The 27806-nt window shown below is 35.7% G+C and overlaps 1 protein-coding gene across 5 annotated transcripts in view; it reads right to left on the minus strand.

The window, feature by feature from the left end:
• Window positions 1–9684: 9684 nt before the first annotated feature.
• Window positions 9685–27806, minus strand: part of LOC107981362 (TRAF3-interacting protein 1) — a 332027-nt gene continuing 313905 nt past the window's right edge. For 3 of the 5 annotated variants that reach the window (XM_031925122.2, XM_031925123.1, XM_032601517.1), the window contains one exon: window positions 27578–27773. In XM_031925122.2, coding sequence (XP_031780982.1) covers window positions 27623–27773 — 151 coding nt within the window. In that variant the 3' untranslated portion in view covers window positions 27578–27622. Of the gene's footprint in view, window positions 10766–11184; window positions 11343–27573; window positions 27774–27806 lie in introns of those variants that run through there. The other 2 variants (XR_004226868.1, XM_031925124.1) reach the window with 2 other exon arrangements.

Below are 27806 nucleotides of genomic sequence, written 5' to 3' on the forward strand. Positions count from 1 at the left end.
TGTCGTCATTATCCGGTTTGAATTATTGTATGACAATATACTATTTTAATAAGCCTAATATTATAGTTACGACGTTTCAATTTGAGATACTATATTGTCGTTCATATCCTGGAATAGTTTTTTTCCGTTATAATTGAGAATGTCGTTAGTATCTGGTCCGTAAAGGCCTTATTAGATTATGAATAAATTAATAAATTTTATCAGGATATTTAGTCTAGGTCAGCTCCGTTTGTTCAAAGTTGATGTACTGTCGTTCGTTTCCGGTCCTCAAGTACAACACTTGAGTAAATGCAAAATGTCGTCATTATCCGGTTTGAATTATTGTATGACAATATACTATTTTAATAAGCCTAATGTTATAGTGACGACGTTGCAATTTGAGGTACGATATTGTCGTTCCTATCCTGGATTAGTTTTTTTCCGTTATAATTGAGAATGTCGTTAGTATCTGGTCCGTAAAGGCCTTATTAGATTATGAATAAATTAATAAATTTTATCAGGATATTTAGTCTAGGTCAGCTCCGTTTGTTCAAAGTTGATGTACTGTCGTTCGTTTCCGGTCCTCAAGTACAACACTTGAGTAAATGCAAAATGTCGTCATTATCCGGTTTGAATTATTGTATGACAATATACTATTTTAATAAGCCTAATGTTATAGTGACGACGTTGCAATTTGAGGTACGATATTGTCGTTCATATCCTGGATTAGTTTTTTTCCGTTATAATTGAGAATGTCGTTAGTATCCGGTCCTTAAAGGGCTTATTAGATTATGAATAAATTATTAAATTTTGTGGGTAGATTTAGTTTAGGTCAGCTCCATTTGTTCAAAGTTGATGTACTGTCGTTCGTTTCCGGTCCTCAAGTACAACACGTGAGTTTATGCAAAATGTCGTCATTATCCGGTTTGAATTATTGTATGACAATATACTATTTTAATAAGCCTAATATTATAGTTACGACGTTTCAATTTGAGATACTATATTGTCGTTCATATCCTGGATTAGTTTTTTTCCGTTATAATTGAGAATGTCGTTAGTATCCGGTCCTTAAAGGGCTTATTAGATTATGAATAAACTAATAAATTTTATCAGGATATTTAGTCTAGGTCAGCTCCGTTTGTTCAAAGTTGATGTACTGTCGTTCGTTTCCGGTCCTCAAGTACAACACGTGAGTTAATGCAAAATGTCGTCATTATCCGATTTGAATTATTATATGACAATATACCATTTTAATAAGCCTAATGTTATAGTGATGACGTTGCAATTTGAGGTACTATATTGTCGTTCTTATCCTGGATTAGTTTTTTCCGTTATAATTGAAAATGTCGTCCGTATCCGGTCCTTACATCAACTTTGAACAAACGGAGCTGATCTAGACTAAATCTACTCATAAAATTAATAAATTTTATCAGGATATTTAGTCTAGGTCAGCTCCGTTTGTTCAAAGTTGATGTACTGTCGTTCGTTTCCGGTCCTCAAGTACAACACGTGAGTTAATCCAAAATGTCGTCATTATCCGGTTTGAATTATTATATGACAATCTACTATTGTAATAAGCCTAAGCTTATAGTGACGACGTTTCAATTTGAGATACTATATTGTCGTTCTTATCCTGGATTAGTTTTTTTCCGTTATAATTGAGAATGTCGTTAGTATCCGGTCCTTAAAGGGCTTATTAGATTAAGAATAAATTAATAAATTTTTTGCGTAGATTTAGTCTAGGTCAGCTCCGTTAGTTCAAAGTTGATGTACTGTCGTTCGTTTCCGGTCCTCAAGTACAACACTTGAGTAAATGCAAAATGTCGTCATTATCCGGTTTTTAATTATTGTATGACAATCTACTATTGTAATAAGCCTAATGTTATAGTGATGACGTTGCAATTTGAGGTACTATATTGTCGTTCATATCCTGGATTAGTTTTTTTCCGTTATAATTGAGAATGTCGTTATTATCCGGTCCTTAAAGGGCTTATTAGATTATGAATAAATTAATAAATTTTATCAGGATATTTAGTCTAGGTCAGCTCCGTTTGTTCAAAGTTGATGTACTGTCGTTCGTTTGCGCTCCTCAAGTACAACACGTGAGTTAATGCAAAATGTCGTCATTATCCGGTTTGAATTATTGTATGACAATATACTATTGTAATAAGCCTAATGTTATAGTGATGACGTTGCAATTTGAGGTACTATATTGTCGTTCTTATCCTGGATTAGTTTTTTTCCGTTATAATTGAGAATGTCGTTAGTATCCGGTCCTTAAAGGGCTTATTAGATTATGAATAAATTAATAAATTTTGTGCGTAGATTTAGTGTAGGTCAGCTCCGTTAGTTCAAAGTTGATGTACTGTCGTTCGTTTCCGGTCCTTAAGTACAACACTTGAATAAATGCAAAATGACGTCATTATCCGGTTTGAAGTATTATATGACAATCTACTATTGTAATAAGCCTAAGCGTATAGTGACGACGTTGCAATTTGAGGTACTATATTGTCGTTCTTATTCTGGATTATTTTTTTCTGTTATAATTGAAAATGTCGTTATTATCCGGTCCTTAAAGGGATTATTAGATTATGAATAAATTAATAAATTTTGTGAGTAGATTTAGTCTAGTTCAGCTCCGTTTGTTCAAAGTTGATGTACTGTTGTTCGTTTCCGGTCCTCAAGTACAACACTTGAATAAATGCAAAATGTCGTCATTATCCGGTTTGAATTATTATATGACAATATACCATTTTAATAAGCCTAATATTATAGTTACGACGTTTCAATTTGAGATACTATATTGTCGTTCTTATCCTGGATTGGTTTTTTTCCGTTATAATTGAGAATGTCGTTATTATCCGGTCCTTAAAGGGCTTATTAGATTATGAATAAATTAATAAATTTTATCAGGATATTTAGTCTAGGTCAGCTCCGTTTGTTCAAAGTTGATGTACTGTCGTTCGTTTGCGCTCCTCAAGTACAACACGTGAGTTAATGCAAAATGTCGTCATTATCCGATTTGAATTATTATATGACAATATACCATTTTAATAAGCCTAATGTTATAGTGATGACGTTGCAATTTGAGGTACTATATTGTCGTTCTTATCCTGGATTAGTTTTTTCCGTTATAATTGAAAATGTCGTCCGTATCCGGTCCTTACATCAACTTTGAACAAACGGAGCTGATCTAGACTAAATCTACTCATAAAATTAATAAATTTTATCAGGATATTTAGTCTAGGTCAGCTCCGTTTGTTCAAAGTTGATGTACTGTTGTTCGTTTCCGGTCCTCAAGTACAACACGTGAGTTAATCCAAAATGTCGTCATTATCCGGTTTGAATTATTATATGACAATGTACTATTGTAATAAGCCTAAGCTTATAGTGACGACGTTTCAATTTGAGATACTATATTGTCGTTCTTATCCTGGATTGTTTTTTTTCCGTTATAATTGAGAATGTCGTTATTATCCGGTCCTTAAAGGGCTTATTATATTATGAATAAATTAATAAATTTTGTGCGTAGATTTAGTCTAGGTCAGCTCCGTTTGTTCAAAGTTGATGTACTGTCGTTCGTTTCCGGTCCTCAAGTACAACACGTGAGTTAATCCAAAATGTCGTCATTATCCGGTTTGAATTATTATATGACAATCTACTATTGTAATAAGCCTAAGCTTATAGTGACGACGTTTCAATTTGAGATACTATATTGTCGTTCTTATCCTGGATTGGTTTTTTTCCGTTATAATTGAGAATGTCGTTATTATCCGGTCCTTAAAGGGCTTATTAGATTATGAATAAATTAATAAATTTTATCAGGATATTTAGTCTAGGTCAGCTCCGTTTGTTCAAAGTTGATGTACTGTCGTTCGTTTGCGCTCCTCAAGTACAACACGTGAGTTAATGCAAAATGTCGTCATTATCCGTTTTGAATTATTGTATGACAATATACTATTTTAATAAGCCTAATGTTATAGTTACGGCGTATCAATTTGAGATACTATATTGTCGTTCTTATCCTGGATTAGTTTTTTTCCGTTATAATTGAGAATGTCGTTAGTATCCGGTCCTTAAAGGGCTTATTAGATTATGAATAAATTAATAAATTTTGTGCGTAGATTTAGTTTAGGTCAGCTCCATTTGTTCAAAGTTGATGTACTGTCGTTCGTTTCCGGTCCTTAAGTACAACACTTGAATAAATGTAAAATGACGTCATTATCCGGTTTGAATGATTATATGACAATCTACTATTGTAATAAGCCTAAGCTTATAGTGACGACGTTGCAATTTGAGATACTATATTGTCGTTCTTATCCTGGATTGGTTTTTTTCCGTTATAATTGAGAATGTCGTTAGTATCCGGTCCTTAAAGGGCTTATTAGATTATGAATAAATTAATAAATTTTGTGCGTAGATTTAGTCTTGGTCAGCTCCGTTTGTTCAAAGTTGATGTACTGTCGTTCGTTTCCGGTCCTCAAGTACAACACTTGAGTAAATGCAAAATGTCGTCATTATCCGGTTTGAATTATTGTATGACAATATACTATTGTAATAAGCCTAATGTTATAGTTACGACGTTTCAATTTGAGATACTATATTGTCGTTCATATCCTGGATTATTTTTTTTCCGTTATAATTGAGAATGTCGTTAGTATCCGGTCCTTAAAGGGCTTATTAGATTATGAATAAATTAATAAATTTTGTGCGTAGATTTAGTCTAGGTCAGCTCCGTTTGTTAAAAGTTGATGTACTGTCGTCCGTTTCCGGTCCTCAAGTACAACACTTGAGTTAATGCAAAATGTCGTCATTATCCGGTTTGAATTATTATATGACAATATACTATTGTAATAAGTCTAAGGTTTTTGTCAGTGTGCTGATTTTTAACACTTGACATTTTTAAAACTGATTTCACTACATTCATTAGCATATATTGATAAATATACAGAAAAACTTTTGTAAGCTATAAACATTAGACAATTTCTTTAAGGATTGCATAACTTTTTAGAGGATAAATCATAATTATAATACTAAGATACAGAATGGTGAGGATGGTACAAAACTTATAATTGCCAACATTTTACCTTGTAAAAGGTGTTTTTTGAACTGATTTCATAACCTTTTAATGAGTTTCTAATATAGCTATAAAGAAATGTTTAAGGAAAAATGCAATTTGAATTACAGTATAGCATAGTTAAAAGTTAAGGTTTGATTTTTGCAAAATCTACTTCACCTGCACTAAAATGCTTTAGATAATACTTTATGCACTTTGTCTTCAACAAGTTTTAATAACTTTATTCGTAATAAGATCAGTCGTTTTTGACTTATTGTTAAAAAAACACATTTTCACCTGTGGCAAAAAGAAAGCAGCGTTACAATAGCCGACGCTGACTTATAAACACGCAACAAGAGAGAATGAGATAGCAGAACTTGATTTGTACGAAGCAATCCGAAGGGCCCCGAATCGATCGAAGAAGGACTATCGATCAGCAGAGAGAAGCGCGACTCGCTCTCTCGACTACCAACTCTTGTAGCGACCACACGTGGCTGGCAGCCAGAGAAGCCGGCCAACCGTCGGAGCCATTCATCTCCAAGGGCACGGTTCCAGACCAGACTATCAGGCCGAGGACCACGACATCGTGCTCAGGCTAAGGCAGCCTAGTGCTTGCAGCCCTCACCAACGCCACGAGGAGGAGTTCGGTGGGCCGCCGACCAGACAACGGCGCTGACGAGGTAAAACCCATAGCAACCAGCCCGTCCAGCAGCGGCAGCACGTCGTTCATCGGCAAACCCGTTAGTTTCTCCTGTGACGGCGAATAGCCATCTACTCTCTCTTTCTCGGTTAATTTGGCGCAAGGCTCCCAACGTGCAGAAAAACACGAGCAAGTAGAGTTTAGCGTAGGACTAAGGGCAGAGCCCGATTGTCGCGCATAGTGCGCCGGCCGGTCTCGATGATCGTCTCGACGCCCAACACACGCACACACAATCGCACGTAGTTCATACTGTCATTTTGAATGAATAAATGTTCTGATGGCAGATAAAGCCCGAAATTTCTCTTAGTGTTTATTATTAAACTTTCATTATTGTGCATGCTGAAACACTTGCTTCCATTCATGAATAATTCGAGCATAGAAGGACTCCGCCACTCTTCGTCAAGACGGAGATGCTGAGCAGCTGAGGCGAGTTCCTGGTCGTCACCCGACGATTCTTTTGTTAACGTAGTAGCTTTACGCGTCGGTCCCTAAGCTCGGTGGGATACATATCTCGTCCGATTTCGCGCTAGCAAGGCCACAACGTTACAGACCATTATTATTGTTAATAATGAATAAAAAATGTATTTGACCGCTGAAAAACCAAATTATTTGTAATAAGCTGCTCGATTTCAACAATATCCAGTTGAAAAATTTTAGGGACATGATGCTAGAAGTTACATTTTTGCAAAAACTGCTTCTACGCGAAAATACGTTATATGATAATTTATGCATTTCAATATTTCAAGCAACTTTCAATCACGATGATTTTTTTGTAGGTGCAGTAGTTTCTGAGATATTTTCAAAAAACCATAAATTTGCTGTTATTGTTGTTAATAACAAACAGAGAAAGTATTTGCTAGGAGGAAAACCAAGTTATTTTCAATGAGCGCTATGAATAGAACAAAATCAAGTTGAAAAATCCAGGGGACAATGAAAAAAACACAGAAAGGTAGCTGGCGTCTCAATTAGTATGTAAGTAAAACTTCTCTATCTATATTTGCTAAATTCTGACTGAAATATTGACTGATCTACTGCTTGATCAGCTCAGCTTATCGATTATCTTCCTGGAATAAGTATAATTTGGAACTACAGGCGGTTTTCTAAGCATGGGCTCCAAAAATTGCATGTAACTGCATAGCATATGCATATTCGACCCTTGCAGCGATAAAGAAACGGCTGCAAGCCGTGAAATGAGAAAAATAGTCGAGCACTCGCGCTCCTCGCACAGTGTTTACTCGCATTAGCTGATCAATTAACCTAACCTGATAAGACATGTCGCGGCCATTTTTTCATTCAAAATTATCACCGTTGGGTGTACAGCAATCAAGCTTCTTTACGTCTATAATACAACAGATGAGTCAACAGGACATATGATTTAAATTCTATTATTTTTAATATCTATCAAGTGGCCTTTGTAATAATTAAAGAATCGCATGCATATCTATAGCTATGACTGACTAAAAGATAAAAAAGAGAATCGAAGAGACGAGAAATTAATTTTTTTCGCCAAATTAATTTTCAAACCTAATTATTTTACTAACATGCAATTTTCTTAACAAAATAATATGGTAATTAGAAAGATCTTATAAAAATCTTTGAAATTGTATACTTATACATTAACATCAACAGGAGATAAAATATATACAGAATTCGTAAAACGTGAATAGGTTATTTAGCAAACTTATACTTGCTATCGGGGCGCTACCGCGCCCCTTGATACAAATAATTTCTTACATCAAGATCAGTTTGATTTAATTTAAAATTATTTTTTCTCTCTTCCCTTTTTCGAAATATACATATTGTTGAACTTTATCGTGAATAGCTAATCTTTTTATAACTTGCGAAATTTCGTGTTAACAAAAATCTATTAATCTCTTCAGAAGGACTTAAATATCTTGTATTAAGATATTGATTGATTTCATCATAATTGTATTCGTCTTCATCCGTACTTAAAGTTTGATGCTTATTGTTATTATCTTCTTCAAAATTAATATCTGTATTACGAATTTCCACAAAAGCACAATCATAACCTTTATAACAGTATTTAAATAAGTATTTAACCCGGTTGAAAATAATTAGGTGAATTTAATATATGATATTGTTATATAACTTTATTACATGTTTTTATTATATGATTTTTTTGTCCCAAATATTCATGTAATAAAATCATGTACAAAAATTATATAATTTGTAACACAACGAAATTTTGCCGTGCAACAACGGCTTTCGGCGCGGACGGGGTAGACCGTCTCAAGGCTGTATGAACTACAGCGTCTCGCGCACGTAGTGACAGATGCCACCCGAGTCAAGGGCCCTGCAACGGGGCATTGGGAGTCGCTACAGGTTCCACGGCTAAGAGCAATCTTGGTTGTCTGTGAGTAAAAGACAGTCTGAATGTTACAAGAGTTTGAATTTTGTGGCTATCTTCTCCGACAGTGTGGCCGCGGGAATATCACCGCGCGACGCGGCAACGGTGCGCGAAACGATAGTGTAACGCGCTGACCAATTAGCACTCCCGCGACACGGCCGCTAGGGAGAGCAGAGTGGTGGCCGCGAGCCACGAGCGCTCGAGCCGGCACTTGCCTGTCCCGACTGCTTCTAAGCGGACGTGCTCCCGGTATTCCAGCTTCGCCTCGGAAACAATCTTCGGCTCAACCTCGCTCTGGAGGATTTCTTTGTAAGGCCAGTGAGTCGTTTTCTTTTCTCCGGTCGAATTCGTCTCGCGGGTGAACAGCAGTTTAACGTTTTGGTCGTGCGAACGGTTCGGGCTATCTCGCGTGTGTACTGGTTACCTTCGGATCACTGTCTTTCTTTTTATCTTGTGATTCCATCCCAAAGAAAGGGCTATCCTAAGATACAAAAGGATGTTGAAAAGTAAAATAAAGAAGTGATATATGCATTTCTCTAGTTATTATTTATAGCTAGAAAGTATTGTATATCACAATAAATTTTATCTTGTGATTAGAAAGAGTTGGTGCACGCTTCCACATTTGGTCAATCATCGGAAGGTATTTCAAATCAGGCCCACATTACATTACATCAATTTTTTATAAAAATATAGCAGTCAGTGTTCTCGATATTCGTATACCAATTTATAATATCCCGCTCTAATACAAATGTAAATTGATGACGCTAGGGTTACTTTGTTTTTTTCACTAGAAGAAGTTAATGTGCGCTTCAACTTTCTGCCAATTGACAAAACAAATGTTCAGCTTTATACACGTTAAATCAATTTTCTCTTGAATCGTAGCATTCAGAGGTCTAAAATCTTGCATGATGCTATAAAATGTCCTTCTGTAACATATATCAAAAATGGTGCAATTCGAATTGCATTGTGTTTTGACCAGACAAAGTTAATACGCGTTTTAACTTTCTGTTTATCGATAAAAGAAATTTTCAGCTTTTCACACTTAGAGAACATGTTTAAAATTTGTTAATGAAAATCCTTTGTATATTGTTACGTGACAACTTCCCCGATCTCGCACTTGAAATAATAATTTCAATAGTGAGATCGAGAAAGTTCTACACGTTAAAAGGTACAGCGAGACTCAAGGCCACAAAAGTAGCAAGTGGCTAAGAATCTCGTTGACCTAAATAACTTCCCCGCGAACGGCTAGAGGCGCACGTGCGGAGCTACGTTGCAGTTTCGACGCGCAACTAGTTGCCAGGCCCCGTAAGGCCTAATGAGTGCAACAAGCGTCGACACTGTAACGCGGCTAAGGGGAAGTAAGCTGGCGACAGCTTGGGAGGTCCGGAACCTCTTCCGAGCGCTCTCGAACCACGCTGCTCTCACACTCCGTGATCGGGCGACGAAGCCGGCGGACCATTAAGAGTTCATCCAAGAGTTTAGGTTTTTGTAGAGTCAATTAGACAAAGAAAGAGATTCATCTTTTAGAATCAATTAAGAGAAAAGTCATTTATTTTCGGTTTAGTGAGGATTTCATTGGTTCAATTTAGCGAATACAGGATTGTTATTGGTCGAAAATAAAAAAAAAAGGAATAAATACAACGGAATTTTGCTTTCAATAAGAGTTCATCCAAGAGTTTAGATTTTTGTAGAGTCAATTAGACAAAGAAAGAGATTCATCTTTTAGAATCAATTAAGAGAAAAGTCATTTATTTTCGGATTAGTGAGGATTTCATTGGTTCAATTTAGCGAATACAGGATTGTTATTGGTCGAAAATAAAAAAAAAGGAATAAATACAACGGAATTTTGCTTTCAATAAACTGGAGTAATTTGTTCAATCCATCCTTCAAAATTACTAAATATTACTTGGGAAAGATCGGACCATTTGTGTCTCTCACATATCAAAAAGATCAAGGTAAGAAATTGAGATAAATTTTAATTGGGATCACATAATTAATGAGATAGAAAGGAGAGAGTAAGAGTGTTGATCGTGGAAGCAAGTCGTGCGAATCATTCATTCCCTACGCATTTGCTTGACAACTGTATAGCTATTCGTGTACATCAGACTCATTAAAAAAACAAATAATATATTTTTGAGGGAGAATTAGCCAAATTCTCCCATAACAAAATTGGAGGTCCCACCGAGATTGCTTGTGCCGACACGATCTAAGTTTTATTCTCTCTTGTCCAACTCATGATTTTTGCATGAATATCTAAAAATTAATATATTGAATTAGAATCAATTTCGGATAAGAACTAAATATTATGCAAGTGAATTTGGTCCATTAACAAGAATGAGATAAACGGTTAAAATCAGTGTCCGCGTCCCAAAAGAAAGTTTAAAAATTAAATTAATTGTGAAGTGAAATAATTGAACGCGAAGTGATTAAAAAAGAAAATTCTTTAGAAGTAAAATCACGCGAGGTACTCGTAACAAAGGCAAGTGTCAAATTTCAAACTGCGCGCAGCATAGTCGAAAGCGTCGCTTGGGAGCTTGGCGTCGCGTTATCAGAGCCTTTGTGCCGGTCCAACGTGCGTGGGTAGTTAAGGGGGCGGCCATATTGCGAGCTTCGGTTTTCCCAAATTCGAAATCAATCGTTGCTTTCTTCATTTTCGTTCAGCCTGTCGAGAAGAAAAACGTGTTAGGAAATTATTCGAATCGAAAAGAAAGATTATCGAGGATATAAATTTCAAAAGGAGAAATTTTCAAATCTCCAAAAATTTGCTGAAAATAAAATTATCTTAGCTAAAAACATCCTAATTGTTAAAATTTTCGACAAAAACAATTTTACATTTCAAAAAAAAAGGGAACGAAAACTTTGCTTGTGAAAGGACCCCAAATGATAACGACTAAAAGATTTATGATTTTAATATAAAAAAAAAACTACTAAATCTAATGAACATATAAAAATTTATATAATACAGCTGACAACAAGTTGGTAAAGCTGTGTGATTTTAGAGGGAAGGGCCCGTTAGATTTTTTTATATATATAAAAAACAAAGAAACACATGCGAAAACAATATATGTGAATCATACACACCTCAATCTGGTCGCCGAAGATAAAAAAAAATCATTCGCATTTTCCCAGCCAGAGTCGAATCAGAGCGTTCTCATTACGCAGGTGCTCTGGTGCTGAAATTCGATTTTCGCAGCAAAAGTGAGAATTGACTGTTCAGGACCAGAAGTATACGTTCCATGCTATAAAAGAAAAGAAAAATCAAAATTGGTATCAGAGATTATTAACAAAAACAGAAAGGTTCATTAGATACAAAGCAATATAGACATCCTCCGCAACATAAGCAATTTGTAAGAGACAGCGTAGAAAAGAAATTGAGAGACAGAATCATAAGAGAGTCTAATTCTCCGTGCAACTCACCTATTTGGATAGTACCCAAGAAGCCTGACAGTCGTGGTAATCCACGATGGAGAATGGTTATTGATTTTAGAGAATTAAATAAGAAAACAATCAGAGATGCATATCCATTACCAAATATTGCAGATATCATGGACCAATTATCAACGAACATTATGAGTACACCAGAATGCCAGAAGGATTGAAAAATGCCACAGCGATTTTCCAAAGACTAATGGAAAAAGTACGTAGAGGACTTCAAAACGTTGAAATGCTTGTGTATTTAGATGACATCATTGTTTACAGCAAAGATTTACAAGAGCATGAAAGCAGAATTAGAAATTTGATGCAAAGACTGAGGGAGGCGAAATTAGTTCTACAACCAGACAAAATTGAATTTTTCAGAAAAGAAGTGGGTTTTCTAGGATACATAATCAGTGCAAGAGGCGTGGAACCAAACCCAGAGAAAGTTGCAGCAATAGCTAAATTAGCAACACCCAGGAACGCAAAGAATATAAGAGAAGTACTTGGAATGTTTGGATATTATCGAAAGTACATTAAAGATTTTGCTAAAATTGCAAAACCATTAAATGACTTATTGAAAAAGAATGTGAAATTTGAGTGGACCGAAAAGTGCGAGGAAAGTTTTGAAAAATTAAAGCAGTGCCTCATGGAAGAACCCATATTACAATTTCCTGACTTCAATAAAGAATTCACTCTGACCACTGCATCAGACTACGCAATCGGAGCAGTCTTGAGCCAAGAAAAGGACGGATTTGATCACCCAGTCCAATATTTATCGAGGGCACTAAACAAAGCTGAAAGAAATTATTCCACCACTGAAAAGGAATGCTTAGCGGTACTATATGCTCTACATCAGTTTAGATCATATTTATTGTGCCGTAAATTCACACTGGTGTCCGACCATGAACCTTTAAATTGGATGCAGAAAAGACCTTGGACAAAGACTCATGAGGTGGATGTTCAGGTTCACAGGTTATGAATACACATTTAAATATAAACCTGGAAAATTAAATAAGAATGCTGATTCTTTGTCAAGAAATCCTCCAGAAATTACTGAAAAGGAAATTAATGAAAATTTGCCAAGAATCAAAGTAATGGTAATTGATGAGAAAACAAAAGAAGATCAAAATAAAACTAAAGACAAGGGGCCATGCAGAACACCGGCTTTCGCAGCAGAGCTCAATCAGCATCCGAAAAGACCACTGCATCCCGACCCAGAGGCAGACCCGTAGGGGCTAAAACTAATAAAGAACCACCTAAACTACATCATAGCGTGATAGCACAGAGAACGAGAGCGAAACGCACACAGATACCAAGTCCAGTAGGGCAGTACATTAAACAAGGAAAAGCAACCAAAACATTCAAAACCATCGATCCAAAGAAACCCGTACAAGCGAAAGCGTCAACCAGGGTTGAAGAATCGACAACAGAAATGACCTCTGTCAAACCCAGAGAGTTGCCAGAAAGTTCGTCCAACATAGATTCAGACACTTCTATGACAGTGAACCCGTCTAGAAGATCATGGCTATCGTTCACAGCCAACGAAGACAGCGACTTAGATAAACCACCATTGCCAGACCCTAGATAGTGGGTTACGGGTGGAAGACTCAGAAACAACAGAGGACGAAAAGCAGGAAATACCAGAAAATGAGATATTCTCTTCAGAGGACAATCAAGACAAAACTATAAGTAATATTGCCATCGAGTTAAGTGCAGTAGAAGGATCTCAAAGTGAAGAAAACACTGATGAAGACTCAATAGAAAACGTGTCCGTAAGAACAACTCTGACAAAACAGGAAGTGGAAGAGGCTAGTAGAAAATTTGAAGAGAGTATGAGAAGATATGAAATGGATAAAGGAGCGGATATCAGCAAATCAGGGACTGAAATAGAGATACAACTAGAACTACCTTCGCATTTCTCAGATGATGACAATGTGTCAGAAGACGTGCGTAAAACCATCTACATGTCGGACCCAAGGTTCGAAAACGAAAGTGATGTAGACGATGTATGGAGAAAAGGTGTCCAGAAACTAATAAAACGAGCACGAGAGAAACTACAAGAAGCATCAGGTCAAGAAAATACAGGAGATGAATCAGACGTCGACAGTGTAACAGATATTATACCTCCACGAGTAAGAAGAACCTTATCTGTGACACCTACGATAAAAAGTGACAGCCCTACAGCCAACAGTACACCCCGAAACAAACTCAAAAGCAAAAGAAAACTAGGAGTACCGAGCGAGATAGAGGCCGAAGAAGGGTCAATAATAGACATAAGATTTACGAAGCCACCGAAACCAACCATGTCATTTCTTATACCTACACCACCAGACTTGGAACCGCTAAATAAAAATTGTGATTCCCACCAAGTCGATGAAGAATCTGACAGTGCTTTAACCCACATGACGGCAAGAATGATACGAGCTCCTCACAACATAATCACTGTGAGAGAATGTCTCACACACAAGAGGGACAACCTTATACATTTTTTATCAGCCGATTGTGACAACACGTGATCCGTCACCAGACTGCTAGAAGAAATAGGAGCCATTGATTTAGCAAAAATAAAATACAAGAAACCAAAGTCAGGACAAGTGATAATTACTCCTTTTAAGCAACATCACATATTTACGGTGATAGTGAAAGACAAATACTTCAACACCATCAAAATACCGAATCTACGAGAAGCACTCGTGAACCTAAAACAAATACTCGTAGAGAAAAGTATCAAAAGCTTTCGAGTGTCCAGAAAAGGAGATATCTTGGACCAACTAAGATCTCCAACCATCATAGAAATGCTCTATGAACACTTTCATAGAAGTGGGATAAGAGTAACCATGTGTTATGGCAAGGCAGAAGTACCACCTGAAAAACACAGGAAAGAGATAATCAGTCACCTTCATGATAGTTTAACAGGAGGACATAAAGGAATTAACCAGACTTATCAAAAGATAAAAGAGCGATACTATTGGCCTGGAATGAGGAACGACGTTCAAGACTACATTAGGCGATGTGCGAATTGCCAGGAACAGAAAATAGAACGATTCAAGACAAGAGAACCAATGATCATCACGGACACGCCAATAGAGGCTTTCGACAAAGTGTCACTATATACCGTAGGGAAACTTAGAATGACACCGAGAGGAAAATGCCATTTGCTAACCATGCAGTGCAATCTAACAAAGTACCTCATAGCAATACCCATCAAAAACCTACCTGCAACCACAATTGCTGATGCATTGGCGAAATACCTCATTTGCCAATTTGGAGCGCCGAGAGCAATACTTTCAGACAGAGGAACCAGTTTCTTGTCGAACATAGTTGAATCTCTACTAAAGTTATTTAAAATTTAACAACTTCAGGATATAGACCTCAAACAAATGGAGCACTAGAAAGAAGTCACGCTCCGCTCATAGAATTCATCAGAATATATTCTGAGACATATGATGATTGAGACCATCTGATACCATTTGCCACATTCACGTATTGCTAGCATACACGCGGCAACCAATTTTACCCCTTTCGAACTGGTTTATGGGAGGGTAGCGCGTTTTCCCTTAAGGATACCATCCGATGAAAAATTAAGAACCTATAATGTTTACATGCGAGATCTAGTATTAAGATTGGAGGATGAAATTTTTAGCAGGCGAAACCCAAATAGCTAAAAAAGTCAAAACAAAAACGAGGTATGACAAGAAGGTTAGAGCGTTTAAGGGCAAAGTGGGTGGATATGCTAGGCTAATTAACAAATCCCGAGTCAGTAAGTTTGACGCATATAGAAACAAACCCTTAAAAATCATTGAATTCATTGGTAGGAAAAATGTAATTTTAGAATGGCTAATGGCAAAAGAATTATAAAACACATTGATAAATTAAAGCACGTAGATGATAACTCTGATACCAATTCTGATTAATTAACCGCATATAAATGTAAATAAATTGTAAATAATATATTTATAAAATTAAATTTTATGAGCTGTCACTAACTCATATCTAAATTTGCAGGATGAATAAATTAAATAAAATTTTGATCATAATTTTTAATACAATAATAATGACCCAAAGTCAACCCACATATCAAATAGACCCATTGGACCCGAATCCTGGCATCTACTTCGAGAGAGTGGACGTCATGAGGACAAAAAGAGATGACTGGAAAATTCAAATCTACATCGACGTAGATGAATTCATGCAGACACATGCACCATTGGAGTCATACAAGGCCATCTACAATAGCTGTTTGACGCGAATCGAAGAGACCAAATGCAAACATGCATTAGGACTAGATCTCATAAAGTTGAAGGACCAAACCTTGAAAGAAGTGCAAAAGCAAATAACATATCCATATCCAACAGTGAGAAATCCCAGAAGCATTCGAGTGAAAAGAATAGCACCCCTAGGAATAATAGGCTCAATAAGTAAAAGTTTATTCGGTCTAGTCACCTGTGATGACGTGGACAACATCAACAAGAACATAGACACGTTATTTCAGGACCAAACGAAAATTGTGCACATAATGGACCAAAATGCGCACATAGTCTCAGAGCAATTTGAAGAACTATAGAATATAACCAAAAACCACCAGAAAGTGCTCCAAGGATTCAAAGCAAGCTTAACCAAAACAGTAAACAAAATGATAAAAGAAGAAGATGGACTAAAACGTCTAATAAAAATAACCGTATACGTGAGACGCCTAGAATCAACACTGGACCACGATGGTTTCACGAATACGGAGATAGTATTCGTGAAACCATCGCACAAATATTTGGCAGTAAATTCTAATCAAGAAAAATACGTTAAATTCAATGCGGAACCCACAATCACATGTGCCAAAACGCATTATGCCCTCATATGCCCAACACTTGGTCCACTTGAGAGCACACCGACATCGAAAGACTGTGAAGTAATAATGCTATTGAACCCCAACACGGCAGCACTAAAAACTTGTGACATAAGATATGAAACCAGTGCAAAAACCCAATGGAAATATTTAGAAAATGACCAATCTTGGCTATACTCAGTTGTCAAACCAGAACAAATGCGAATTTCATGCACGATCCAAGGAGACACAAAAACAAAACTGGAGAAAGCCGGAATAATACGACTCTCACCAACGTGCGTTGGGAGGACCACAGACAGCATGATATTTGGATAAGAAACCAAATCCAGTCAAACCATATATTTGTATAAACCCGAAATTAATTTAAAAATATATGACATGTATCCCATTCTAAATGAAAAAGACCAGAATCTTGATCACAATGCACACCAAAGCATTGACATAATTGGACCTAAATCTGATTTTAATCAAGCCAAACCAATAAAACAAATGATAGAAAAATTAAGTGAATTGAAAGAACACAAAAGGCGAGAATATAAAACAAATACACTTCTATATAGTGGTCTAACCTTCCAACTGGTTATGATAGCAGGCATAATAGCATTAATAATGGGAATGAAATGCGGAATAATCATACCCTGCCCAAAGTTAAATAAGCAAACATATAAAGTACCCCAAACTAACGAACCAAATCGCGATAACCCCATAATTGAAACAAACCTAACAGAGACCCCTAGCACTTCTAAAGCAAGATGTAATAAATTAAGTAAATCTAAATCATCCCTAATAGAAACCCAATTTAAAAATGAAGCAGAATGCGACTATTAGCATACCCCTGTACATAAACCAAGCATTAATAGCACATTCCCTAACACCCAAACACAAAAAAATCTATATTTACAAAAAGTGGGAAGATGACGACGTCAACCACAAGCGTATCAATATTCTGCGACATGCAAGCACCAATTTGGACCGTTGTGCGAGAATTTGAACAGGTTGGGAAACCACGGTGCATTTTTACCGAAAAACACCGAACAGACCCCGGAAGCAAAAAAAATCAATATAACTTATGATACAATAATGGAAACCATGCGAGCCAGAGACTTGAAAATCATACTCATAAGAGAAAATAAGTTCAGAAGACCAGCTAGAGCAGTACAAGTACCGATAAGAAGGACCCTACCCAATGAGAACATCCCTATACCAGCAAAAAGAAACCCTTCAGTCCAAAGCGAAGTACGAGTAGTAACCAACACGCAGCAAGCAAGGGAAATGACTATAAATAGGCTATTTTGCATTTTACCCTGGCAAGGCACCGACAAAGAAAAAGATGAGGCCTTTTTCCAGCACTTTGCGAAGTTTGGAAAAATGGTATATTATGAGACCATACGAGACAAAAAAGGACGTTTATCATACGGATACGTTCAATATTTTGAAGAATCTGACGCAGAAACAGCAAGGAAAAATAGTGACCCAATATACAAGGCAACCTTTGCTGAACCTAGAAAGAGAAAACAGAGCGAAAATGGAACAAATGCAAAATTCCACCCGTATTGCAAGAAAGATATCGACATAAGTCTGTATGAATTGCATGACCAAATTTGCAAGAAACAATCTAAATGGACCAGTTGCGAGAACATCACGGCAACTTCTTCCACCGGAACAGTAACTCCTCAGCATGTTCCCATGCTAACTAAGATCAGAAAGGAGGTTAAAGATATCGGCAAAACCGCAAACAAAACCAAGCGAGAAACCTGTACCGATGCCACCAGTAGTAACCGGACCATTGGATGATACAGCGGGACTGCGACTCTGTGCCCAGGTACCGTTGGGCATGAAATTCGAAGAGTTCGCGAGAATTTTAGGCATATTTGGACCATTGGACCATATAACTTTTGTGTTGCATAAAAATCAAGAGCCAGGCACATCATTGCGCAAATACCTCGCCTTCGTGCAATACTTTGAAAAAGAACACGCGAAGAAGGCAATCGACTACTGCATCGAAAGATTCAAACAGAGATGGGCGACGCCGAGACAAGATACACAATACAGGAAAAGGCACCATATCTGCGAAAAACTCGCTGACCACACAAACAAATTGGACCATGAGTTTGTGTGCAAAATATAGAACGGAGAAAAGTTGGAACTACATAAAAAATGCGGACAATACTTTGAGTACAAACACATAGATACCCATGCAATAGAATGCAAAGGGATTCCACAAAAACCCATAGAAGAAGAGAGGTCCACGCAAAACGACCAGCAACACGCAACAGACAGTGAGGAATCCGCATCGCCAGATGTAATTATGATAGAAGAAATGGACCTGGAAGAACTGCAGCAACATGGCGAGACAGACCCACTAGAAACGACAATGGACCAAAATTCTAATTCAGTAAGTGGAGCAGAACAACTACTATGGTTCAAGGATAATGAAGAGCAAAACAACGAAGAAGAAGAAGACAAAATGAGTCTTTATAGTTGTGCGCAACTGTCACAATAAATTTTTTTCCTTTTTTTTTCTTTCCCCTTTCTTCTACGATACTTACATTATATTACATTTGTAAAATGGTACCAAAAATAGCGGGACCCAAAGAAATAAATAATATACTTTTATATTTTTATACTACATTAAGTTTTTGATTGCAACCCTCATGTATTCAAATAAATATAACATAAAATATAACATTATAAACTAACAAAATAAAGTATCTAAACATAAGACAATTAGTTAGCGCAGGAAATCGAAAAATACTAATAATTAGCATGTAAGACACCTAATGTAAGACCACGGACCACAACAGCAAAAGTAAGTGGAATATTAGTTGAAACAATACCCATAAATAATTAAAAAAAACAGAGTAATTCGATAAACCCCACTGCCACCCACCCTAATAAAAAAAAATTTGTTTTCTCTTGGACTCACATAAATCTCGTCAAAGGCTGTTCTCTGCTTAGAATCCCATTAATCAAACACACCAGGTGTGTAATTCAAGCAAGCAATCATAGGCTTGAAATAAAAAAAAAATAAATAAATAAAAAAACCATGGTCAAAAGCATCAACACATGATAGAACACATATAGGTCATGTGTTGAGCAAAAACCCAAAAGGTTCCAAAAATATCAAATTTAAGGGAAGAGAAACAGCATAAATTGACTGGAGACCAATACAAATACAAAAAAAAGGGAGTCAACAGTAAATTAAAACCCCTTGTCCCTCTTAATTTATCGAATAACTCTGACAAAATTCTTTTTTTTTTGCTCAATCACGATGACAACAATTCTTTTCCATCTACAATTTCCACTTGCGGGACCACGTACCACAATTCGACGGTGCCCTAATTGTTTCTCGAGGACGAGAAACGTTCTCAAGGGGGGTGGGGGAGGATGTTACGGGACAACTTCCCCGATCTCGCACTTGAAATAATAATTTCAATAGTGAGATCGAGAAAGTTCTACACATTAAAAGGTACAGCGGGACTCAAGGCCACAAAAGTATCAAGTGGCTAAGAATTTCGCTGACCTAAACAATTTCCCCGCCAACGGCTAGAGGCGCACGTGCGGAGCTACGTTGCAGTTTCGGGGCGCAACTAGTTGCCAGGCTCCGTAAGGCCTAATGAGTGCAACAAGCGTCGACACTGTAACGCGGCTAAGGGGAAGTAAGCTGGCGACAGCGTGGGAGGTCCGGAACCTCTTCCGAGCGCTCTCGAACCACGCTGCTCTCACACTCCGTGATCGCCGACGAAGCCGGCGGACCATTAAGAGTTCATCCAAGAGTTTAGGTTTTTGTAGAGTCAATTAGACAAAGAAAGAGATTCATCTTTTAGAATCAATTAAGAGAAAAGTCATTTATTTTCGGTTTAGTGAGGATTTCATTGGTTGAATTTAGCGAATACAGGATTGTTATTGGTCAAAAATAAAAAAAGGAATAAATACAACGGAATTTTGCTTTCAATAAACTGGAGTATTTTGTTCAATCCATCCTTCAAAATCACTAAATATTACTTAGGAAAGATCGGACCATTTGTGTCTCTCACATATCAAAAAGATCAAGGTAAGAAATTGAGATAAATTTTAATTGGGATCACATAATTAATGAGATAGAAAGGAGAGAGTAAGAGTGTTTATCGTGAAAGCAAGTCGTGCGAATCATTCATTCATTCCCTACGCATTTGCTTGACAACTGTATAACTGTTCGTGTACATTAGACTCATTAAAAAAACAAATAATATATTTTTGAGGGAGAATTAGCCAAATTCTCCCATAACATATATAAATAGAAAATCCGAACACCAATATAGAAGTAAATAGTGTCACATACGCCGCGGATTCATCTGCTTCTCAAACTCGCCTTCGTGGCGCTACCGCGCCACTTGATTTCGTGTATTTTCTAATATAAATAGTGTACTATTTGATGCTTTTCACAGATAAAAATTATTAGAAAACGCTCGTGTATACATTTTATTAATGCTAAGTGACTTTGGAATGATATACTATCAAAATTCAAAATTTTGTCTTTCATCGGCCTTTTGGGTCTGAATAGCAGATCTGGTAGTTTTAGAAATACAATAGTGTGTGTGATTCCAACTAATTCAGCCGCTACTGGCATTTCCAAAAAAGTATTTAATCACGGGTGAGAGTAAAAAATTTGAAAAAGGCAAAAATTACGAATTAAATTATAACGATAGGTAAAATTTTAAGGGGGCACACCACCTTTGAAATTAAAATCAAAATTTTTCATTAAAAATTTATGAATACTTATATAAATGAACCCAATTTTTATTACTATTCTTAGACATAATTACCTTTATTTTGATGGTTTTAGACCTTCTATATACCTCTATAATACCTACGTATAGTAGGGAGTCCATAATTCACTTACCGTAAGATTCCAAAGGAACGAATGGCCCAAATGAGCTCAAATTCTAGGATATTGTTTAAAAGTACATTAGTTATGGTGGGGATTTGGTTTAAATTTCATGGAAAAGTTTTATAAGCATATTACTGATTTTTTTATCAATTTTTGATTAATTTTAACATAACTATCATGTAACTTTTTTTCAAAATCTCAGTTTATAAATTTTAAATTTCTAATCTTTACCCTTTCTGATTTTTATTTTTAAAAATTTTTACCCTTACCCCGCACTTGCATATATATAATCTTTGCCATTCCGGAATAGCAGATCTATTCAAAATGATCAACTGTTTCATTGGTTTGCGTAAATTTCCTAATACCTGTTATAAAGTTGATCAATTGTTTAATTCAAATGCAGGAATAGATTTTCATGCTATATGCCCTCATTGCAAAAAGTATATAAAACAGTTTCATCGTGATGATCGCGAAGTTACACGCACTTCCTGCGATGAAAGAGTTTCATTAAAAAGTCCAACTTACGTAGATTACTTTGCTATTTTTAATATTAATAATGAAATCGGTTTGTTGATGAAAGAAAACTCTGAACACTTCAATTCTGTGCTTGAAAAAAGATATACAATCTATTCAGATGTTAAGATTTTATCGATGGAATTGCATACAAAAAGTTTATACAGTCGATACCATTGCATGAAAGAAATAACATTATAACTGTAACATTTAATACTCTGACTTGTGGTATATGATTTAGAAAAGACAAACCTGATATGGATATTTTTTCGAAACCTTACGTTTCTTATATGAACAAACTGGGAAGTGTAAGTGTTACATTAATGAAGAAGAACGACGAATCAAAGTCTGTGTATTATGTTGTTGTGTTGAGTCAGTAGCTAGATCTCCGATGCAAGGCTTTGTGCAATATAATGGCTACTTCGGAGTATGTAGCTGGTGTTTACACCTAGGTGGGTGTATACGTTCGCATGTTAAGAGGGGGTGCTGTAAAGTATGTCCTTTCAGATGAACCATCGCTAAAAATAACTGAAAGACAAACGTAGGAACATATGTAAATGACTATAGGATCACATAATCCAGTTTACGGTGTTAAAAGGCCATCGATTTTAGTAACATTAGATAAATTCGACATAATTTCTGGTTTTGTACCAGATAGCATGCATTGCATTTCTCTGGGTATTGCATAACAATTTTTAGGGTACTCGTTGAACACTTCTAATAGGCCATATTCTTTGTCCAATGATGATATTTCTACAATAAATTAAATTTTGTTATCGATAAAGGCTCCAAACCAAATAGCTCAATTAACTCATTCTATTGATGGTAGACGTTGGTGCAAGGCGCGAGAATGAGAGAACTGGACTCTGTATTACAGTATACCTATATTAATGTGTTTTTCACATATGTTTGATTATATAAAACATTGAGCACCGTTGGTGAATGCTTTTTATATACTTAACAGCAAATATATATTCCGCAATGAGCTATAGAGCGCGCTGATATGCTGCTTAAACAATTTGTTGCTTATACAGAGCATTATTATTCACAAAGTGCTATGACATACATCGTCCATCAACTATTGCATTTGACACAAAGTGTCGTAAATTAGGGTCCATTATGGGCACATAATGGCTATTGTTTTAAGAATGACAATGGCCAATTAGTTCGCAAAATGCATGCTGCTGAAGGCGTTATATACCAATTATGTCGTTCAATCAGTTTGCCTCAAAGTAACTTGATTTTACACAAAAATATTGCTTTAAAACCAGATTCAAATATTACACCATTTTTATTACATATGCATAATAAAAATGGTGAAGGAACGTTAAAATTGTCAAACGCGAGATTTTTAGGATGACATAAAAGAACAAAAAGCACGTGGACCTGACAACTACAGTTATCTGTTGATAGTTTATCGTGTTTTTAAATGATTAAAGAAGAATGTCCCTATACGTCCAGCAGGAGACCAAGGCTTAGGTCGAATAATTCAATCGCAACAACTGACGACGATCGCTTCATTCGGATACAGCAATTTATTATTGTCAAAATCACTACGAAAGAATATGGAATATTTAATATTGTCAATGCTAAGAATTTCTTAATAGATTGTTTATCTGTAAAAAGAATTATAAATATTTCTCACGATGATATAGCTATTAAAACTGATAAAATTAAAAAAATATGTATTTCTGTGAATGCCAATAATTGTACATATTTATGTGTTGGGCCTAATTTATATTATTATTAAAATATGGTAAATATGTAAAAAATATGTGTACATATTCATTATAAAATATTCATCATCATTTTGTCTACTTTTTACCTTGTAATGCTATATGTATATGTGTCATTTCCCTCATGAATAATATTGTTATATGTATATTTTTACTATATATAATTTTAGTATATGATTTTATTACATGAATTTTTGGGACTAAAAAATCAATAATAAAAATACGTAATAAAATTACGTAACAATATCATATACTAAATTCACTTAATTATTTTCAACCGTGATAGAATATAATATATTCAATATATATAGTGAGTTTGAGTGCAAAAAGTTCGTTCAAAAAAGTATAAAGTGTAATATAAGCGCACTTTTTATAAAAATTACTAAAAGTATGCGTATATATACATGGTGTATGATAATATATAGTTACAGTGCAAGTGTTTAATATAGTTAGAGTGAAAACAATTCATATTTTCTTAAGATTTAAGGTTATGCAGAGGGATAAAATATCAAATATACGTATATATAGATACCTATGCTCAGTGATGGCTTAGAATATAGTATATTGAACATATATAGTCTATATATAAACTTTCTTTCTTAATATACGCATATATTGTCAATAATATTAATGCGGGCTTCTTTCGATATGCTATCTAATTTTTCAATGTATGTATAATTCTGACATTAAGATTATTACGTATTATAGTATTAACATTTTATGCATAATTCGTATATTTTAGAATCTTATTTCTTATTTATTTTAATTATTTACTACTCTTAACTTTAAACTATTGTATATTTGATATGTTTTATTATACTTGATTATTACAACTATTAAATTTATATTTAACTCTAATTATATTCTAATAGATTCCCTAGTGAAAATAAAAAATGTAATAAAGTGTAATAAAATATAACAAAATGTAACAAATCGTTCCATTTTGTACGTTTTTGTTAGATTTCAGACCTTTTTTACGTTTTATTACAGTTTGCTACATTTTATTACATTTTATTACGTTATATTACAATTTATTACAAATCCATTAATCCAGGATTTCATGGGGGTCTCTTCTTTAAAATGACAAATGTAACAATACGTAAAAAAGTATAACAAAATGTAAAAAATTGTCTGTAAGCATAATATTATATAAGAAAATGGCGACTTTTTTATTTTCTTACTTCTGCTTACATTCTTTTACTTTTTTTTACAATTCCTTATGCATTGTTACATTTTATTATAAAATTAATAATTAAAAAAATATATTGACTATATTAGGCGGTAAAATAACATATGCAATAAAATGTAAAAAAAAGTTAACAAATCTGAAAATGTAAGAAAGTGTACAAAAATGTACAAGAAAAAAGGCCCGAAATCCAACAAAAAGGTACAGTTTCTTACATTTTCTTACATTTTCTTACGTTTTATTACAATTTATTACAATTTATTACATTTTTTTCCGCTAGGGTTAGCAGTTAAATTTAGTTTAATAAAAATTTAGGTAATTATATTTATTCACTCATTGTTATATCGAAAAAATGACAGTTTCAACCCTGTTAAACGCAAAGTGTATTATAAATATATTAATAAACTAATCAACTTGGATTAAAATCTATTTTTTTTTCTCGGTCTGCATTTTCACACACAACCAGACACACACACACATACGAAATCAAAAATAATATTTTCACTTTCAGTCGACGATGTGCAGATGTCAAAATCACCTTCCGAATGACGAGACATGGTCTATGATACAACGCACTAAGTATACAACAAACGTACCAAAAGAAAATTTCTACTTCCAGAAGACGATGTCCAAGTGTCGAAATCACGTTCCGGAAGGCGAAACGTAGTCTATGATATAGTGCACTTAGTATACAACAAAAGTACCAAAAGGAAATTTTCTCTTCCAGAAGACGATGTCCAAGTGTCAAAATCACATTCCGGATAGCGAAATGTGGTGTATGATACAGTGCACTTGTAACGGTTTAACTTTCCCCAAGAAACTGGATAGTCAGTCGGTTCCAGGATCTGGATAGGGGAAAGGGTCAAGAAAAGAGTCTGTTTTTATATTTTTAATAATAACAAAATATATTTCTTAAGCAAAGAATAGCAATTTGGAATCAGTTGTTAAATCCCGGCTGAAACAGAAATCAATTATGCGTCTTGTTAAAAATATTTCGCCTTTACAAATAGAATTGTTTAAACTAACACGGTTGACAATTTACAAGAATATCTACGCGATTTCATTACAAGAATGATTCGGTGTTCGCGGCTACGGTGTTTCGGTACGGTGGCGGTATGACGGATCGGTGGCGGATTTTGAGGTTAGGAATTCATTCGGAACGGTGGAGTCGTGTGCGCACGGCTACGCCGATCCAAATGTATCGCGTAACAACGATCTCGACCGCTCTGTGTGCGCACAGTAACGGCCGGGATAGTGCAACAGGGTTTTGAGGTTATCCCTCGGATTTGTGGAGTCGTGTGCGCACGGCTTCACAAATCTTCGTCGCTCGTCTCGTTCCTCTCTTTATCCTGTGTGCGCACAGAGATAAAGCGAGTCGTGAGATGTCGGCGTAAGGCTGGCTTTGTTGGTTAGGAATTTACCTTTGTTTCACCAGGACGTGAGCGCACGACCGGGTGAATCGCCGGTGTTGTAATTGTTACTCCCTCACCCTGTGGGCTCACAGTGGTAGAGAGTGGCAGAATGTGTCGGAATGTAGGTTAGGATTTTTACGGTGGCACCGAGTATCGTCACGTGTGCTCACGTAGACGAGGCCCGATGTCGCTCCGGGTTGCCTCGTGTGCTCACGACGGCAATTCGGAGTTTCGGGTTTCGAAGTTTCGGGTTTCGGTTCGTCTACCAAATCGTCACGTGAGCTCACGAGTCGATTTCGTCGGCGCAGATCTATCTCTCGCTGTTCCCTGTAGTAACGTGTGCGCACGATACTACCCGGAGTGGAGCTCGAGTAGAACAGCCCATCGTACGCCGCTCGCGCCACCTGGCGCGTCGTTGCTGAGTCGCTCGCCGGCTGCCGCGCTCCGCGCTCATGCGGACTCGCCTTGCGAATGTTGCGCGCGCGCGCTCATTCCGCGTCTTGCGGATTCGCCTTTCGTTTGTTGCGCACGCGCGCGCTCGTTGCGTATGCCGTGTTTATTGCGGCCGCCTTCACACGTATTTACATGTGCGAGACTCGTGTCTCGTCACACAATAAATATACTACAAATGTACCAAAAGAAAATTTTCTCTTCCAGTAGACGATGTATAGGTGTCAGGATGATCCTGAGGTTAATCCATTATAAATGTAGTATATATGATATATGATGCTACCTTCCAAGTTATACAAAGTTTAACTACAAAAAAACTCGTTTATAATCATAAATATATTATCAGCGTAAGAATTCCAAAAAGACTAAAATTCCAAGAAGTCCAGAAAAATTCCCTGAAAAATCCGGAGAGTGCAAAATTTAATCTTAACATTAAAATATCACAATATTGTCGCACAACAAAAAAATAATCAAATGGTAGAAATGTTCTTAGATGTTAGGACTAATGTGACAGTTAACAAAACTTTAATTAGAATCGAAGGGATTTGAATAAATTGAACTGGATATGACGTTTCGGACAGAAATTTAAGCAAATTAATATTATGTAGATGTAGATGTAGAAGATAAGCTCAATATAAGATATTGGTAAACCGAAATAAGCTTCTATTTTATTTTATTTATATTATAAATTAGGTTAAAGACACCAGCTTTCATTTTGTCAGTGTCAAGCTATAAGGCGTTATCTGCAGCTTAAGCCTACAGTGCTAGCACCACAGCTAATATTTGCTCTGCAACTTAACATAGTATAATTCGAATTTTAAGTGACCTGTGGTGTACTGTTCTTTCGAACACAAAAAGAATCATGTAAGACATTCGATGTTGATCTAGTTAATTGATATAAGTCAATGTTAATTACACGTAAAATGTGTATGAGGTATGTTTTATTTTAAACACACTAGATGTTGGAATCGAGAGTTACACAAAAAAATGTTGTGATACAAACTTATTTAGAATTTTTCAAAATCGTTCTTCAAATAAAATTATATCAAATTTGCCTATTAGCAACAAGTTTAACTTTATTTCCAACAGATTAAACTAAATACATTCGTTTATTAATTTACCTATTTTATCGTTATTTTTACTTATATCAAACTTTATTTGTTGAATTTTTTGTGCTTCTAATCTTGCGCTAGCATTATTATCTTCCAAAGATTTTTTGATGTTTTCCACAAAGTTAATTTTCGATCTGTAAAATGAAATATTAAGGTCAAGAAAATTT

The sequence above is a fragment of the Nasonia vitripennis genome, assembly GCF_009193385.2.
Source record: "Nasonia vitripennis strain AsymCx chromosome 2 unlocalized genomic scaffold, Nvit_psr_1.1 chr2_random0005, whole genome shotgun sequence".
Lineage (NCBI taxonomy): Eukaryota > Metazoa > Arthropoda > Insecta > Hymenoptera > Pteromalidae > Nasonia > Nasonia vitripennis.